This window comes from Amphiprion ocellaris, chromosome 18 (assembly GCF_022539595.1).
Source record: "Amphiprion ocellaris isolate individual 3 ecotype Okinawa chromosome 18, ASM2253959v1, whole genome shotgun sequence".
Lineage (NCBI taxonomy): Eukaryota > Metazoa > Chordata > Actinopteri > Pomacentridae > Amphiprion > Amphiprion ocellaris.
Genome location: NC_072783.1, coordinates 14,382,432 through 14,402,329, shown reverse-complemented (window position 1 = coordinate 14,402,329; position 19,898 = coordinate 14,382,432). Strand labels below are relative to the sequence as shown.

Sequence of the window (19,898 nt, the reverse complement as noted above, 5' to 3'; positions counted from 1 at the left end):
CACTGAACCGTTAAACTTAGCATGTAGAAAATACAGCTTGCTTTGTGGGAAATTCCTTTATTTAATTTTAATCATGACATTTTTTCTGCTGAAAAACAACAGTCGTGGTAGAACCAGTGTTAAGCCATTTTACTTGCAAGAATTGCTATTTGTGCCAAAGATATATTTAAAATGTTTAAGACATCTTTTGTTGTGTCAGGCTGTGTGCTATTGTAAAGTGTATAGACAGTTACATTGAATTTTGGAAACAAAGTTAAAAATGTCTTGCATGCTCGTTTGTTTTTATTCTTCTTTTCTGTCTGACATGATGCTGAAGATGTGGGACTAATCAGAGAACAGAGGAATGGCACGGTAAAATTACACTGAAATGTTAGGAGTGTACTAGGAATAGATTCACCTTAGTGACTGTAGTAGTATTTAAAGCAGACGTACAAACGGAGTACTTATTCGCTCTGTTAGAGCTGGAGCGGTGTAATGTTAATTCATTGTATTTTGTAATTTGCCTAATAACAATTATTGTCACAATAGGTATAATTTTACTTTATATCCCTTTTACATATGTTTGTGAAAGAGTAGCTTGTTATTTTCTTTTGTCCTATAGCCCACAACTGATTGCGGTTACATTTTCTAAAATGAGATTTTGCGTTGGATCGATTGCATTTGATGGCTCTCTGTAGGCTTTTAAAGGAAGAAAACATAAGCTTTAGAAACTTTATATTTAAATCACCCCTGGATTTATAACTTAGAGTATTTTCTCCATTCACCCTTCTAAAAATGAAGGAGCAGCAAATGTATTATGTAGAAAACCATTAAACATAATGTGCCATAATATATTTACCTCTATTTATGATAGAGTTGTGTTGGCCCATACTTCAGAGTCAATTGCTGAGTGATAACTTACTGTAAGCCTCAGGTTAAACTTTTCACCTATTTTAGGTAAATCCCTTTACAAGATACAGCAATGACAAAAAATCTCTTCAGATGGTCCCATCTTTCTTTACTTCACAAATTAAGTGTGGGTGGGGTTTTTTTTGTTTATTTTATTTTTTTTAGTTTTATTGCTACTTGCTGCAGAAATGTTTGTTGGACAAGAACTTCTGTAAAAAGATTCCTTTCTATCACAGCTTTGTTTGTATGTTCTTCAGTCTTTGTAAATTTGGTAGATGGATTGAGCATGTGTGTGTGTGTATGTAGATTCTTCTTAAGCCAAGTCCTTGTATTGCTAGTCCAAGTCACATCCACTGAAGTGTAACTCTTCATGTGTCTACGTCTGGTCTGGCTGCAATGATTAGCATTTCCACGATTTTTTCCTTCATTGGAGATTTATCTACCTGAATATTTATTTTATTTATGAATCTTTATATCAATATGTAAAGACATAATAGTTATATAGGTAAGTATATTGAAGTGGTACTGTGCAAGAAGAACATTTACCCTACCATCCTTCAAGTTTATTTTTTCCTTCAAGCAAGAAAAAAAAGGTGTAAGGTAAGTTGCATTACTTTCATTTCATTTTGTAAAACCTCTACGTAAATGCTAACGATTTATAATGATTTTTTTATATAAATATATATAAACATGTGGCGCTGGCATGGTACACACTGGCATGATTTCTATTCAGTCAGTTTGTAAAATGATGAGAAAATTTTCGGTTGTACACCTTTTCATAGAAGCACCAATGGAATCATGTAATTTATTAATCTAATGTAAATTGCTGTATTAATAAACTTAAATATGTTTTGTTTAGATGAGCCTTTTTTTCAACCTATGCAGTGTATTGCACATAAAATATTCTGAAATATTTCACAGGAAAATGAGACCCAGAAGAGTTTGTCCTGAAAAGGAAGCTTTGCACGTCATTGCTTCTGGGCAAGATAAAGGCTCTTTTCAGAAAAAAGAAATCATCAATCAGGAGAAAGGTATGGTTGCACATAAGATTATGTTGTCAATAGTGTATGTCTGTTCAAATCATAATTAAAATTCAGTTTAGCACCTAATGTATTTTCATGCAGGAAATTGTGTATTAGCACTAATTGTGCTATTATGAAAATGTACAGAACCATTTTGCCATGTAAGCAGCCTTAAAGTAGCTGAGGCAGATGCAAAATGTGAATTTACTTATTTGCTTTCTTGTTTGAAGTTAAATGGGAAGATCTGTTACACTTAAAACACATGAGAAACAAACAAAATCCAATATCTATCATGTTAAGCTAAATGGGTGCTGATTTAATATTTAATGTCTAAATGTGTGGGAAGCATTGATATTCTGATAGAACTCACGGCAAGAAAAAAACTGATAAGTTTTGCTGCACTATTATAAAAATGCAGATACTGTAATTCTTCTGCCTTATAATTAGTGTTACACCTTTTATCTAAATATTTACAGTGACGAGGTTTCAAAGTATTGTTGATAGTGTAACTGCTGAGCTATTTTCTGTTGGGTGTGCCTGGTATGCAGCAACACATGAGCATTTACTAAACTTATATCATACTATTAATTTATTCTTATTTATTATCTGTTAATCAGGTTATGGAGTGATTGTCACTAAAAAACATTGAGAAAGGAGAATTCCTGCTCGAGTATGTTGGAAGACACATCACTGGATGGAAGGCACTATTCAAAGAGTACTCAGCTGACAATGCAGCATTTCTGTACTTCTACTGCTTTCAGGGACAATTTTTCTCATAAGATTAAATAAATGGATGTCCTAACTTAAGGTAATTGTTGTATTTTGTTAAATGTTTTACAACTGAAAAAATCTTTCATCATGCAGCATTGATGGCAGTAAACATACAGCAAGACTTGGAAGATTCATAAATGATGAACACATCAAGCCAAACAGCAAAATTAAAATATTACGTATGTCTTTGAATTGTTTCCTCATAATACTATTACTCATATCATTTGTGCAACCTCAGATGAATGTAGCATTATTTGATGTATAGAAAATGTATTGTTTGTGTGTGTGACCCAAAGATATTGGATGAGCAGAAAAGGCCACATCTGTGTGCATTTTCAAAGTCAAGTATCAGTGCAGAAAAAAGATTGTGTATGACTGCAGAGACCCTGACTGTCCATGGAGACAGGTATTTCTATTTCTATATTTTTGCCATTCCATCATTTAATTGAGCAATAAGGATGTCTCTAATCCTCACCAAAATTGTTCTTCAAAATTAGGAAAAACATTGTCAGTGATATAGTAAAACATACTTTCAATCACTGACATCACCTTGATGATGTAATTTGTTTCAGAAAACCATTACTTCCTCATGCAGGGAGCTCCAGGAAAAGGCGGTAAATCAAAGCCTATATGGTTTTTTTTCTTTTTGCATGCTGTACAAAATTTGAAAAGATGACAATGCCTAATGGCTGCTTTTCTGTATTTTCAAGGAATCACGTTGGAAGAATTCATGAGAAAACTTTGTAAGCCTGTTGTGGTGAAAATTGATGACCTTGTTATTAACACTAAAACAAAGATTGCAAATGGATGCAATGCTGCTGAAATTTTCCCAGGACTCTTCTGCGACTGCAGAGTTGCAGTGAAATGAATTGCCAAGTATATTTCTAAAAATGAGATGGAAATGGCACATGTCCTATGTTCAGAAAATTTAAAAGCAGAGAATCTTTTATAATGAATTGCAGTGTTGGAAGATAGTTAATGTGCCTATTTTGTCTCCCCTCTCTGTGAATACAGTCTGGTGGAGGTAATTGAAAACAAGAACTTTCCTGAGAGAGAAAGTCTGACTTGATGGTCAAAGACTGGAGATCTGCCAGAAGCTACTGCAAGGACTACAGAAGCTCCATTCATGCGGGATTTTGCACAGAGACCTGAAGCCTGAAAACATTTTGTTTGGTAAAATAAATAAATAAATAGCTTAGCCATAGCCATAACTATCTGGTAGTATGTGTTTATTATCCAATTTTTCATTATACGTGTGATTACTATTACGTACAATGATAGATATTACTATCACGTATAATAACATCATCTTTACAAATGATGTTATTTTGTGCATATTGTTTCAAGTGTTACATGTCTAAGGATCATTTTCAATATTTTACCAGCAACAAATTGTATATTGCAGATTATGGAGCAAGCAGGAAACTGGATTTGGCACAGCCAACGTTGCTGTCTCAAATGGCTGGATCTTTTTCTTGGTCAAGTTATGAGGATGTTGGAGGCATACAATACAAGTACAAGAAAGAGTCAGATGTCCAGATAAGTTCAGGATGGAAATGTCGCTTCCATGGGCATGATGACTGCTATGAGTTTAGATTTCTTTAAAATATGTGAAATGTGGAGCTAAAAATGCATAAACTAGTTTTGCTGTATGGTGAATTGTCTCACATGTTAGTATTCAAATCAGTTTACATGAACTCAACTGTATTTTGTAAGTATTATTATAGTCATTGTAATATTATAATTTTTAAAAAAAATATTTAAAAATATATATATTACAATCTATGCAGTTCAGAAGGGTGACTGTGACTGGACACTGTTTCAAATGAATCTCCTGTATTGCAAGTAGCAGGGTGTCTGGTGCATTACATACTGACAGATGGACAACAACAACTATACCCTACTGCAAGGTTCTATTTGGGCAATCTCAAAATGTCAGAATGGGTAACTTCGCTCTAGAAAGGCATTAAGGTATCATTGGCAGAATGCTGTGTAAATCGACAGAAGCATGCTTTACCACTGAAGAATGCCTTCAAGCCTTCACAAGTATGTGCCAAGACAGACACTTCTGATTTCTTCACTTCATACATTAAACGTATCATAAAAATAATATATGTATACACTGTAGTTACTATTGCAAGATTGTATGTATAGGGTGAATGTCATCCTCAATTGACTGAATATGGTAAATGTCTGTTATGCGTTCACAGGTTTCACACACTAAGCCGATCACAAGGGAGCCACAAACAACAACAGTAGTAACAATGGAAATAAAGTAAATAAATAAAGTTTATAAATATCATAATAAAGTTTATAGCAAAATTTAATACGTAAATTTATGCACTGTTATTTTTTTACAGGACCGAACCCATGTAGCCAATTACTCTCCTCAAACATCAGATGAGACTGACATTCAACACAGTGCTGACAGTGATCAGCCAGGGAGTCTGGGCTATACCATCTTCTCACATTGAAGATGATATATCTGTCATTGAAATGGTAATTATGGATTCTTTTTTTTTTTTTTTTTTTTTTTAGCCAGGGCTAGTAAATAATAACTATAACTATGTGCAGAAACTATAATAAAAATGTTGTGAGATAATTTTTAGCACTCATTGTCTTGCTCTTTTTTCTATATTTCAGGAAATAGAACCACAGGCTTCCCTTACTCAGAAACAGAAGATATTCAGTCTAAAGACCAGGCTGCCTCCATAGATGAGGATGGTAAGTTTTTCCACGACATGCAGTATTTTAATAGAAAAAAAATATCTGTCATATTCAGTATGGCTTTCATTCATTCAGTTACTTTAAATAAGTGCTTTTTTTTTTGTTTCTACACAAGTGGTTTCAAGAAACCTGGACACAGAGGATTCTGAAGAAAAGGCTACTTTTTCAAGAGCTGAAGTTGAAATTGAAGACACCAAGAAATTGCCATTCAATCCAAAACATATATTTACAGTACAAGAATATTACCGACATGGAACATTGCGACATTTATTTTTAAAAACTGATTGTGGTCTCACAACAAAATGTGTTTTCAGTTCTGTAAAATTAATTCATTCATTTATAGGGAAATCCAAAAGGTTCTGGTCCAAGAAAGAAAGGGTCATCATTGATCGGCATTTTAAGAGATTCCTCAAGGAAATGAAGATCCCTGGCAAACCAGATTATGAAAAATGCTTACATCTCTCAACTCTTTTAGTGAGCTTATGAGTTTTTTTTATGTGATGAACTGTCTTGATGGTTTATTATGTAGAAAAAAACCAACATTATTGTTGTCAGGAGTGCAGCAAAAGCAAGTGACAAACCTTCAGTTTAGGAGTGTATGTGGATTCAGCTTCACTTTAAATAAGCATTGACTTGAGTTCACTGATCATCCTGTAGTTGTGCGTTTGTTTGTTTTTTTACTGTTTTATATTTGTGATTTTAGGCAGGTGTTATGTCATAATTATTGCTATTATAAGCAGAGTTGGGTAGAATACAAAACATTAGCAAAATGTAATGCTTTTATTTCTTTTTTAATGCATTTTTCCTTAAAAAAATATGTATTCCATTTGCTCCTAAATAGCGTTTAATCAGATATAAAAGTTTGAAAATGGTTGGAATATGCACTGAAGTTGAACCTTAGTATATTAGTACAAAAACATGAAATCCAATTATGTTTGAAGATACTGATTCTATAAGTAACCCGTCAAATATACCATCTCATCTCAAACTATGTTGAAGTTTACATTTTTGATCTGCCTCAAAAAACACCTGAGACTTAAGTCAATCAGCCAACTTGCATTTACAAGTTCATTAAAAAGTTTTAACTAAAAGAAAGGTTAAAAACACTAACGCTCTTAAGATCTCGAAATGTCCCGGCTTATTCCATTGAATATACACCACTGTCTCATTCACTGCTATTTATATTCACTCCGTTATTTATCTCCGTTATTTATACTGTATATATGTAAATAGACTGTTTTTGCACTACTTTAAGATTTCCTTGCACTGTAAAGGAGAAGCTCTGCAATCTCGTTATACATTGTATAATGACAATAAAGAATATTCTATTCTATTCTAATATGATGGTGAAACATCTTTTAGTTGAATCACTGATCAGTTGTATATTCTCTTCTGTCCTTATGCACACATGCAGGAGTGTGAACATCACTCCATGCTATCTAAGAGGAAGCCCATGTCATTCTATGCCATCAAAGAGGGGACTCTTATCCAACAACCTTCTTTTCCTTCTTCATTTAATTATTACAGAATTTTTCAAAAAGTTTTTATGCATTATTTATTTTTAATACTTATTGTGTATAGTAAAAAAAAAAAAATTAGTTTGCTGTCAGTATCCCCATTTCATTGTTTCCCTCTATACATGGCAGTGCCAAGTGCCATGTACTAATATAAAACCACTGCAGCAGTTTCTAGCAATGATGTGATGCTACATGTATTTTCTGTCATTCCTCCAATGGGTTGTTTAGCTCAAGCCTTGCATATGGAATCATTTGTGACCAGTTTTAGAGAATAATGAGTCAAGAGGCATTCAAGTCACTGTTTTTATCCTAAAGCAAAGGACCGGTGCTGTTTGTTTTATTTTATTTTTTTAAATTTTTGCTTTGTTTTATATTGAGTTTGTCCTCAGATTCGTCATTAGTTAATTCTTGGGTATTTTGGCTGATTCTTGCATACTTCTTATCTTCCTCATGAAAATTGTGAAATGAGACCAAACATCACATTATTGTCTCTTTCCATTACTGAGATATATGTCAGGGAATAAAAGATGAGTTTGTAGTCAATGAAATGTTGTTATTGAAGCTGCTCTGTCACATTGGTTTTAAGAGAAGCAGAGTACTTGAAGTTGGGCCTCATTCAAGGAATTATAAAGTTGCTAAAAAAAAACAAACAAGAGGCCTACTTCAGGGCCTGTAAAGCACCTCACAGTTTCAGCCACAGTTAAACGGTCCAGTGTCTAATGGTGATCTAAATGCCTATGTCCTAAATGAATGCACAGCTCCAATTATGGCTTTGTGGATGTAGGCTGTACCTCCACCCCTCATTTATTCTGGTCCCCACATTTCAGTTTACGAATGAGCAACTAGTTTTGTTTAGTTCCAACAGTCAGCCTTTGCTGCAGTCTCTCTCAGCAGGAGTCTCCTACAAACAATCAGCAGTATGGCAGGTCACGGTCAGCCGTTTTCAGTGTTAGTTATCTTTGCATCTTGTCATGATCACATAGCACTTGTTTAATCAGCTACTATCTTTCCTGTGCTCTTCTTAGTGTCTACACTCTCAGATCAATACAGCCCGACAGCTCTGGTCCCGGTGAGAGGTGTGGGGAGAAACACTGGACAGTAGCATTTTGGTTCAGAGGATGCAGGAAGGGGAGAGAGGAGAAAAGCTAGAGAAAAGCTGGAGATAATGCTAGACAGAACTTTTTAGTTCAAATTTACCGGATTTCTCTCAAAGACTGTTAAAAAGCTCTGTCATAGGATGAAAGGGAGAGGTAGGGGGACACGTCTGGTTCTGTTTAGATAAACTTCTGTCAGTTAAAGAGGGAGGGACTTCCGGTTGGGTCTGTTTAGGGGGTTGCCAGACAGATTTTGGGTTGCCAGGCAGATTAGAGTAGGGGAAGGCGGGACTTCCAGCACAAACATCTGTTGGGGGCGTGGTAAGGCAGGACTTCCGGTTGTGACGTGGCAGCTTCTGATTGGGACCTGTCAAAATTTGACGAAAGGTGGTTTATTACATCTCTTAGGTGGACAGATGAGGCATCCCTAACATTTTTGTGAGAATTTTCCAGCAGAATTAGTTCTTATTCTGGAGAAAATTTAGACATTCCTCCAGCTTTTGAAGGATCAATGTACACCAGGAAAGTTGTCCAAAGTTGGAAATTTGGCCTGAAACACTATTTGTGCATTTACAGCAGAACAGTCAAGGCAGTTAATATATATGAGATTCGGCAATCAGTCTTAACTACTCTTGCAAAGCTAATTAGACAAATATTGACATATTTTGATTTTCATGCTCCAGTTCTACTTTTAAATGATGTGGCACAAAAGCAGCATCATGTGCATCTTCACTTGCAGAACTGTTATCACTATATCAGAGAAACACTGTTCTGCAATAAACCTGTAACCCAGGTGCTACATCATCATCAGAATATTGTTAATGCAAACTCTCAAGAAAACAACTATTTCCACCCTATAAACGGTTCAGATGCAAACATTTTCATAACTCTCTCTTTTCTATCATATTTGATCACCACCACCACCAAATACTTCATAGTGGCTTGACAAGGCTCCTTCAAATGTAGCCAACAAATGTTGCTTTCTCTGGGATCTTTAGCAGCAGAGCCTGTCCCAAGATTCACTGTGAGATGATGACAACTAGATTTTTCCCAAAATATAGCTGACTCCCTAAATGAAGCGACGACTGAGGAGTACACTTTGAAAGGTAAGCACCGTGTTTCAAAGCAGTCAAATGTGTCTTTGCCACTGTGGTTGCTAGGCAATGCAAAGGTGGGAACAACTTGTTAAATAAACTTTATTTATCCTTTCGAGGATAAATAAAGTTATTGTATTGTATGGACCAGACTGTCTCATTTTACCAACACTCAATTCAACCTTTGCTGCAAAGTTGTATTAAGCAAATATACTATTGTTCAAAGGTATGGGGTCACTTAGAAATGTCCTTATTGTTGAAAGAAAAGGCTTTTTTTTCAATGAAGATGACATTAAATTAATCATAAATACAGTCTAGACATTGTTAATGTGGTAAATTACTATTTTTTCTTGAAATGGCTGATTTTAATGGAATATCTACATAGGGGTACAGAGGCCCATTTCCAGCAACCATCACTCCTGTGTTCTAATGATACATTGTGTGAGCTAATCGTGTTGAAAGGCTAATTGATGATTAGAAAATCCTTGTGCAATTATGTTAGCACATGAATATAAGTGTGAGTTTTCATGGAAAACATGAAATTGTCTGGGTCACCCCAAACTTTTGAATGGTAGAGTACATAATTTTGATAATGAGCTACAGCAATTATATGTATAAGCAAAAATGTTGACCTGCTATCAATGCTAGAAGTAAAATCAGGAGATCACCACAGTCATTACTATTTATCCTCTGGGGATTATGGAAGTCTGTACAAAGATTCCTGACACTCCATTCATTAATTGTCAAGGCGATTTACAAAACCCTCACAATGCTAGTCTCATGGTTGCACTGGAAGAAAAATCACAAATGTCAGTTGGACTGATCCTCCAGGGACCATGAAAATCTGGACAAAATTTTATGGCAATCCATCTAAAGGTTGTTGAGTTCAATAAAACTTCAAAATGTTAACATCACGGCAACACAACAGGAAAAGTCCAAGGGTCACCAAAGTGAGCTGGACTCTGGGGACCATGAAACTCAGAAATATAGGTCTTCTTTATATTTCAGTTGGGTTTGAACTCTTGGACTCAGCAACCCAACACTGCGATCCCCATAGCAATGCTGCTAGACCAACACCACAATTGAACTTGGCTGTGCATTTTTGCTTTGTAGGTCCACTGGATTTCTTTTTGCTGCCCCAGTTTGTTATTCAGGCTGATAATGACATTGTGACTTGATCACCATTATGCAAAGTGTTTCCATGTGAGCGGTGCCTGAGTCTGTGACTGACCTTTTGATGAGTTCTTCCAGACCACTCATCATCCTCTCCATCTCTCCCAGACTCTCTTGTGTAGATCTGGTGTCCCCCTCCAGCCTCCTCCTGTTCTTCTCTAGCTCACCACGCTGATGGCACTCCTGCTCCAACTGATACTCCAACTGGGTATCAGCACAGAAAGCACAAGACAATCATTTGGTGAAAACTATAGTTCATAGTAGGGTTTAGCTGAACTGTGGTTTTGAAGGCTAAAAGCGGTACCTTCTTTTTTGACTATAATGCCAATAGTTGAATAGAACAAATTCCAGCAATCAATATCTTTTATATTCTCTATTTATTAGATATGACCATTTTATGCATAAAATTACATGTATTCAGTGTTTCCCTTGATCTGCCAAGCTCTACTGGCTTACAGGGTTACAAGTAAGTCAAATAACCTTAAGTTTCCACTCCTCATATTACTGTGAAATAGTTGGTTTGTAACCTTAATATTATTACAGGAATGTGTACAGCATGTGCTTCTGTTGGATGCACATGTTAGACCATTATAAGCGTACTGACCTCTAATCAAAAGTCATTTATAGTAGAGGCAGAAAATCAGCTGCTTCTAAAGTGCTACAGCGTATGAATAAGTTATATTACATGCATTTTATTGGTTTGTTTGAACTCAATTTTATGTCATCACCAAAGACCACTTTTCTATTAGAAATTGATTAAATGACGAGATATACACTATCGTTCAAAAGTTTGGGGTCACCCAGACAATTTCATGTTTTAAATGAAAACTCACACTTGTATTCATGTGCTAACATAACTCCACAAGGGTTTTCTAATTATCAATTAGCCTTTCAACATGATTAACTAGCACAATGTACCATTAGAACACAGGAGTGATAATTGCTGGAAATGTTCCTCTGTACCCCTATGTAGATATTCCATTAAAAATCAGCCATTTCCAGCTAGAATAGTAATTTACCACATTAACAATGTCTAGACTTTTTCTTTACTTTTTCTTTCAAAAATAAGGACATTTCTAAGTGACCCCATAGTTTTGAACGGTAGTGTATGTGAATTGTGTCACAGAATTGTTTTCAATTGTGCAGTTCTATTCAACTTTCCTAAGCGTTTTAATATCTTTCACATGATGGTTTTAGTGCTACCATCCACAGCTTTTCTGTTTTGGTTCAGTCTCATTGATTCCATTACCATTGTTTCCAGGGACAGACAGCTGTTTTCAATTTTTCTACATATAAAGATGAACAATCACACTTACATTTGCACCTACGGACAATTTAGAGTTATCAATTAACCTCAAGCTGTTTTTGGACTGTGGGAGGAAGCTGGGGAACCCAGAGAAAATCCATGCATGCAGGGAGGACATGCAAATTCCATGCAGAACGATCCCGGGAAGGCAGGGACGTGAACTGGGGATCTTCTAGCTGCATGGTAACCACCAAGCCACTATGCCGCCCAGATATGAAACAGTATACCTATATAAATGAAAAGTTGTATTCCTAAACAACAAAACACTCCTATACCTCTTTTCGACGAAAAATAACCAGGTGCTAGTTCGGTTCTAGTTAAGTGCTGGTGCTTTTTAAAATCTTGTGCCTCCTCAGAACCGGTTTGCTTTTCCATTGGCAAGGAGCCCAGTTGGAGCCGCGTCATTGCGTCACTGTAAAATGTCAGTACGTCACTGCACGCGTAGCCGTTCCGCAACGTTGGTGCACATGCAAGTGCCGTTCCTGACTTTGCAAGCCTACACTGCGATCCACAAACAAATAATCAAACTATTGGTAGCTACCTATCTTCAGCCTAGTCGCAAGCAACGGTGACTGTGTTTGAGAAGACAAGTAACTGTCAGAGATGTTTTGATTCTTAACAGTGGTGTGTTAGCGTTAGCTTAGCTACTTAGCTTCGACTACGTTTGCATGTATTACATAGCGGTTAAATAAACGCAATACGTTGATGATAGTATCTATGTTTATCTTTATGGATGGTCTTAAGGCTAATTGCGAGGCAGAGGTCAGCTGTTGCCTGGGTACATCTGTGATCACGCCACTGGTGGGACACAATTGTACCAGATTTCAGCTGAAGGCTGCTGTTCTGTCCAAACGGTCATGAGACATTGACATTTTTATTGTGATATACCCTCCATTGTTGTTAGCTTTTGTTTCAATAAATTATTTGAGATGAGGAAATCACTATTGCATGCTTCTACTTAAATGCCCTACTTTCATGATATATCATAAACCTTTTACATTTTCCATAAATTTCACCTGAAAGTTGACTAACTTTTTGTGAGTAGTGTATGTAGACACGTCATGTAAGCACACTTCAATAATATATCTGCTTCAGTAGTGCAGTTTGGCCATCTAGCTTGATGTGACAGTAAAAAAACAACATATGTTGCTGATATGTTTCAGATTGAAATCTGCTTGAAAAGCACAACTGATTATCTGTCAAAATGTGTGTAACAAAAGTGTGCACTGAACACTGAATAAAGTCTCTGTAGATTATAGACAAATCTTGCATCTTTATTTTTATTCACCCAAAGTACAAGAGTAAAAATACAAGTGAACTTAAATAGATAAGAAGTAAAAAATTTTACAAAAATTTAAAAAAATATTTTTTTTTTCTAGAAAAGGCAAAAGTAGGGCTGCACAGTGGCGTAGTGGTTAGCACTTTCGCCTTGCAGCTTGAAGATCCCTGGTTCGCGTCCCGGCTTTCCCGGGATCTTTCTGCATGGAGTTTGCATGTTCTCCCTGTGCATGCGTGGGTTCTCTCCGGGTACTCCGGCTTCCTCCCACAGTCCAAAAATATGCTGAGGTTAATTGATTATTCTAAAATTGCCCGTAGGTGTGAATGTGAGAGTGCTTGTTTGTCTTTGTATGTGGCCCTGCGACAGACTGGCGACCTGTCTAGGGTGTCCCCTGCCTTCGCCCGAGTCAGCTGGGATAGGCTCCAGCCCCCCCCCCGCAACCCTAGTGAGGATTAAGCGGTGTATAGATAATGGATGGATGGAAAAGGCAAAAGTAGTGGACAATGCGGTTTATTTCTGTGACAGTCACTCCAGCACCAACACCATGCATCCCATCAGTCCAACCAACGTGTTTGAATTTTCATCCATCCTCTGGATGTTCTGGAGCATGGCAGTGGTCAGGTCTTGGTGTTTTCTAATCTATTCCAAGAACCGTTACTCTGACCTCTCCAGTTACTACAGCAGATCCACAGCAGCATCCCACTTCTCTTTTCCTGCATAAAAGCACCCAAAAAGGTATTAGTTATCAGCAACTACTTTCTATAATCATTAACACAGTTAAAGTAAATGTTGTATTTTGTGATTTTAGGATTAGCCAAAAGATAACATATTGATCATGTTGATGTCTGCACAGTCTAATCAGATCTTACTTGATTTGGTCTGTAGAGAGGAGAATGGCGTGGATGAGCTACAGGATGGGACCGGTGAGCTGCAGAGTAGCGGTCCTGGCAACTGGACCTCATCATCCAAGGTCAACAACTAAATAAAATGGACAAGAAATGTTGATAGCATCTGTAACTTAATACCATTTTCACCATTAATTGATTAATTATTAATTTGTCCATACGATGTTATAAAGTGTTACAAAAAATACCTGTAATAATTTCCAACAGTGCTAAATACCTTGTTTTATTTGAGCAACAACTAAAAACCACTCAAGAAAATCTGTGTATATGAAATGAATGCATTGAATATCCGCATCTGCAAAGCTGGAAAATCACAGAACAATTAGTATTTTACCTTGAAATTATAAAAATAGCTGCACTTTACCAGTAATGTGTGATTAAAATATAGTTCAGTAATATTATTAAATGGGCCGTTGTGTAACAACGTGGGAGGTTTTGAATACAGGGCTAGTAATGAAATATTGCTGCTGCTTTTCTCAGGTTTTTTTAAGACGTTTCATAGCTTGTTAGCTTACCAGTGGATAACTGGATAGCAAAAAATAGTCACCCTCTGATCACTGATCCTGTGGCCCTACCACATTAGGTGGCCTAACTTTCATAATATTGATGTGGGACTATTGTAGCTGGTGTATTCATAGTAGGCAGGGTGTTGGAGAAATAAAATTTACCAGAATCAGGATCGGTGGTCTGTACGGTGGACTGCATCAACTCCAGCACGGCTGTGGCGTTTAGGACCCTGGTTGGAATTCACGGAATTCAGCCGGTCAAAATAGGGGCTCTTTTTGGCCGACAATTGCTGCGTTCCACCTCCCTTTTCTGGTCCGTGTAGTCATTTTTGCACTTTTTAAGTTTGTTGAGGAGTTAGTCGAGGTTCCGCTTGTACCGGCTGCAGCCGTCTCCTGCTGAATCGTTTCGAACACCAGCGTGGTCCGAGAGGCTCCCTCTAACTTCGACTGAATTTCATATGCCAATCACAGTGCTAGGAAGCATTGGGTCACCTCCTCAGACCACTGCTGCTTGGATATGGCGTCTATATTTACTGGTTTTCAAAACACAAACACTAAACACTACTACTACTACTTGCTCGGCTGTTTAAAAATGGTGGTTCTGTGTTTTCACCGTTGATCGTCGGTCACCGTAAACCCACCCCCAGCCCGTGACGTACTCAGTTCTCAACTTTGGCCCAGCAAAGAGCTGGTGCCTGAATACACCAGTTTTTGGAGCCTGGAGCCGGTGCTCAGCTGATGGAAACACAAAGAATCGGTGCTAAGTCAGGCACTATGAATTAATAGATTGGAGCAACAAAAATGACATGCAGATCTTTACATTATGAAGGTAACCAGGGGGCTGTACCACAAAGCAAGACTATTGGGTTAGTGAGGTATGTTGAGCTAAAGTCAGAGCTTTTAGCTCTGTTTAAACCAGCTAGATCACCGTGGTAACTTGTGCTCTCAAGTTAACCTGATCTGGAGCATTTTATGTTAAATCAGCTGTAAGAAATGTCTCACTTTAACCAAATAGTCTCCTGATTATTCTCTATGAATTTTACAGATTCTCAGCTGAGGAAAATACGTTACATCTGCAAATCTGTAGAGCTGCACATTATTAAAACCACTGAATGAGAGCGCCCAGATAGCCCAACTGGTTGAGTGGGTGGCCCATAAACAGGGGCTATAGCCCCCCACGCAGCAGCCTGGGTTTGATTTCAGCTCACGCCCTTTGCTGCAGGTCTTCACCCCATTTCTCTCCCCTACTTTCCTCTAATTGCCTCTCAACTTAACCTGTCAAATATGGCCAAAAAAATAACCCCCAAAAAACACTGAATGTTGCCATGCAGATAGAATATAAAACGCTTTATTGCTACCTATAAAGTGATACATGTACAAAACTCACAGAGCTGAAAGACACTAAAAATGAATGGAACTCTGGGTGACTAGTATCTGAAAAGATGCTCGCTGGGAGCATCTTCTTTTGCACTACATACAGCTGTTTGATGTTTTGTCAGCATAAAACATCCATCCATTATCTATACACCACTTAATCCTCATTAGCATTAGGGTTGCGGGGGTCTGGAGCCTATCCCCTCTGACTTAGGGTGAAGGCAGGGGACAGCCCGCAACATAAAATGAAAAAAAGAAAAAAAGGATTAGCTTTACGGTAAGTTAAATTTTGTGAGCCTAAGTGTAATATGACATAACTTCCACACTAATAATACTAAATCATCTCCAAATAACTTATTTTACAGTCATGGAAAAAATTATTAGTCTACCCTTGTTTTCTTCAATTTCCTGTTCATTTTCATGCCAGGTACAAATAAAGGTACATTTGTTTGGACAAATATGATAACAACAAAAGCGTTCATAAGAGTTTAATTTAAGAGTTGATATCTAGCTATTTTCCATTATTTTCTTGATAATAACCAAAATCACTTAAGTTCTTCCATCAGTAGCTATGGCATTGTACTGCCAAAAACAGTGCTTTTAGGGATTTCATGTTTTCTTTTCTGTCTGTTTTAGTCACATGATACACACAGGAGATAGTACTTGATTATATAACCATTGTTTTTGATGACTGCAGCCATGTGTCTTGGCATGCTCTCCACCAGCTTCTGACATCGTTCTGCTGTCACAGCAGCCCATTCCTGTTGCACAAATTCAAACAACTTTGCTTCGTTTTTTGGGCTTGTGGGTCTCCATTTTGCATTTGATGATTTTCCACAGGTTTTCAATTTGATTTAGATCCGGTGATTGAGCAGACCAAGGCATGGTTAAAATGTTCTGGTTCTCCATTCACACTTTAAATGACCTTGCCATGTGGCAAGGGGCATTGTCTTGTTGGAAAATCCAGCCATTGGAGGCAGTAAAGAGTTTTCCAGCTAATGGAAGAAGACTGCTTTCAAGAGCAGCCCTGTAGCCCTGGACCTTCACCTTTCACACCATTGCATTTGCCCTGTTCCATCCACACTGAAACAACCCCAGATCGTCACTGATCTACCCCCATGTTTTATTGTAGGAGCAAGACAGTCTAGTTTGTAGGCTTCTCCAGGCTTCCTCTTAACCAGAAAGTTGACTGGAGTGGGTATCAACTGATAATTGGACTCATCACTGAAGAGAACCATAGCCCAATCTTCAACAGTCCAATCTTTGTGATCCCCAGCAAAGAGTAACCAGGCTTTCCTCTGCCTTTCATTGATGAAGGGCTTCTTCCTTGCCCTATGTGACTTCAGACAATCTTCAAGAAGTCGGTTTCCAACTGTCCTTGTCAAACAAGTCACATTTCTCGACAGTACCCACTCATTTTTAAGGTCCCTGGAGCTCCGTCGATGATTCTTGACAGAGGAAGGGATGAGTGCACGGTCATCTCATGGGGTAGAAAGACGTTTCCTGCCGTGACCAGCTAGCAATTTGGTAGTGCCATGTTCAGCTTGTTTTTTCTTGGTGTAATGAACGGCTGTCTTGGAGATCTTCAGTTTTGTTGCTACCTGCCTCTCACTCATGCCAATTTCCAGCAGTGCCAACATGGCTGCCTTTGTGGCTTCACTAGTTCTTTTGTTTTAGGCATTATGTGAGAGCTGACAACTTCTGAGTTGTGCCACGGCTTGAATTTAAGCAGAAAACCACTCTAGGCCTTTGCATGTGCAGTGCTGCTTATGCCATGAAATGACCTCTTATATACCCTGGGAATACAATTAAGTTTAAGCATGTCAAGTAGGACAGAAACTGCTATGTAATCAGCTGCATTTTTGTCATGTTTATTGTATTCTTCGGGTAATATACCTTTTGTGGTACTAGGCATAGAAATGAACAAGAAATTGAAGAAAACAAGGGTGAGGTGGTCAAATTATTTTTTGTCCATGACTGTAGAAGAAGGCATACTGTATATGGTTTGGTACTTACATCTTCAGCTTGCATCTGCAGCTTGGTTTTCTCTTTCGTCAGCAGGTTCACTTTCTCCTCTTCACTCTGCAGGTCCTCGATGGCCTGCTGTTGGGATGAAACAAAATGTGTGAGGCTGGATTGCACGTGTCCCTGAATCTCAGATCCTCTATTACACGGCCTCATGTTCATATGCCGGCCACATTGGTGTTTGGAATAGTAGAAGTTCTATGGTTGCACGGAAAATGTCAGAAGTTGTCTTGAGTTTGATCAGATGGATAAGAGATTTTCTGTCTGTCTTTCCATGAACTGGGAACAAACACTATGAAACATCAAGACTTTGCCTAAAGTCATTGAAACAGCTGTAGGTGCTCTTGGTGGGGTTTCTTCACAGGCTTCTCCTCATATTTCAGACTGAATCCATAATCTAAGACACATTCAACAAACAGTGGGAAAATAATTAGGCCTGATGCTAATTTATCCGCACAGATTACACAATGAAGCAGCTGGCTACTGCTGGTAAAGCATCTGGGAGGAATTACCGAACGGGGCCTCTCATGGCTGCCATAGAGTGTGATGAGGTTGTCAAAAGCTACAATTTCTTTAGATTTAGAAGCATCTGTTTTTTTTTTTTAAGTCAAGAGTGCTGGGTGTCTGATGGGGAGCACATTTATCATGAGTGCCACTTTTGGCAGGTCCACAAGCCATATGGTTCTTTTTTCCTAAACTAATGTTACATTCTTAGTGAAGCAGCAAGTGGAGTATCTGTGTATCCACTAAGAGATGGGATACAGCACGAATAAATAATCACAAATAGAGCTACTGCTGTCTAAGTATGGGTGCAGTTGATAGTGTTTATACTGAGGCTGACATTAAGCTGTATTATAACTGACTTTCTGGTATACTGACTTTAAAAAAACAAGAAAACCACACAGAAATAACTTGAATCAAGGTCCAAGTACTTGATTTTTCCCAGTTTTCAACCATATCTAAAAATCATCTAGTATGGAACTCAAAAACAATGTATTCAGGTTGTGACATGACAGCACATCAACTAATTGCACCCTCCTCAGTTCCTTCATTTCTGGCACACCGGTAACTCTGAGAAACACTCCAGCCCAGTAGGTGGCGGTAATGAACCTAAAGTCTGTTTGCCAGCCATGAAGAAGAAGCACAGGAAGCACTGAGTGAAGTCAGGCACTGGTGAACAGTGAAGGAAGACGAGGTTGAGCTTGTTGGGCAGAAAGTTGTCTTTTAAAAATCTTCCCGATGGCAGCTTGGATAAAAGCCTGGTTGCGTGCAAATTGTACAACAAAGAGTTTTCCGATCACTGCGTCACTTCAAGCCGACGGTATCACCTCAATGTAAAACATGTTGCTGTTAGCAACAGAGCTAACGTTAGGTACGAGTCATGCTAACGGTGTTAGGCCACTTTTCTAGACAGTGCTTGAGTTTACAGAAAGTCTTAAAATGTTGAATAAAATCGCTATAATTGCACTTAGATTTGCAGTAATCTAAAAATGTAGCAGACAGATGAAAAATTCAGATAAATAGAAATGAAACATTTTTGTGGTTCAAGTTCTTACTCCGTCGAGGCTCTGCCTCCTTGGAGGAGGAATAACCTAAACAACAAAAATATCTCTTTTAATAACTTAATTATAAACTTTTTGTTTATAAAAAAATTACATGAATAAAAATGGAACGAGCCAGGCAGGACTGAGCAGGCGAGGGGAGTCCGGAGCCAAAGCGGTCCTGGGCAAAGCGGCTGGCAGGAAGCCAGCAGAGGCAATGATCCAGCAGGGACTGGTGGAGCAAGTCAGGCTTTAACTGCCGCTGATCACTGATTGGGCTCAGCTGTGGTGAGAGTGCAGCTGAGTCCAATCAGCCAGGACAGTCAGCTGGTCCAGGATGTAGCACAGAGGAGGGAGGGGCCATGACACTTAGTTTGTCAAATATTGCTATTTGATAAAACTGCAATTAATTGTGATTAATTAATTACAAAGCCTGTAATTAATTAGATTAATTATTTAATCATGTCCCACCACTAATATGTATATATATATATATATATATATATATATATATATATATATATATATATATATATATATATATATATATATATATATATATATATATATATATATATATATATATATGTTATTAGGGATGTCCGATAGTAGCTTTTTTGCCGAAAACCGATATGTCGATGTTGTCCAACTCTCAATTTCCGATTCCGATATCAAC

General features: G+C 37.7%; 1 protein-coding gene and 1 long non-coding RNA gene across 5 annotated transcripts in view; both read right to left on the bottom strand.

Moving 5' to 3' along the window:
* LOC111586083 (putative uncharacterized protein MYH16) overlaps positions 1 to 19,898 on the bottom strand; it is a 139,855-nt gene that overhangs the window by 52,287 nt on the left and 67,670 nt on the right. For all 4 annotated transcript variants that reach the window (XM_055004769.1, XM_055004770.1, XM_055004768.1 and 1 more), the window contains exons 4-5: positions 17,673 to 17,759; positions 10,345 to 10,490 (exon numbers count right to left, since the gene is read on the bottom strand). In XM_055004769.1, the coding sequence (XP_054860744.1) occupies positions 10,345 to 10,490; positions 17,673 to 17,759 (233 nt within the window). The remainder of the gene's footprint in view (positions 1 to 10,344; positions 10,491 to 17,672; positions 17,760 to 19,898) is intronic.
* LOC118471753 (uncharacterized) lies at positions 13,560 to 17,663 on the bottom strand. Its single transcript, XR_004849098.2, has 3 exons — positions 14,445 to 17,663; positions 13,741 to 13,849; positions 13,560 to 13,584 (listed from the first exon to the last, which is right to left on the bottom strand). It is a non-coding gene; the product is annotated as an uncharacterized LOC118471753 (long non-coding RNA).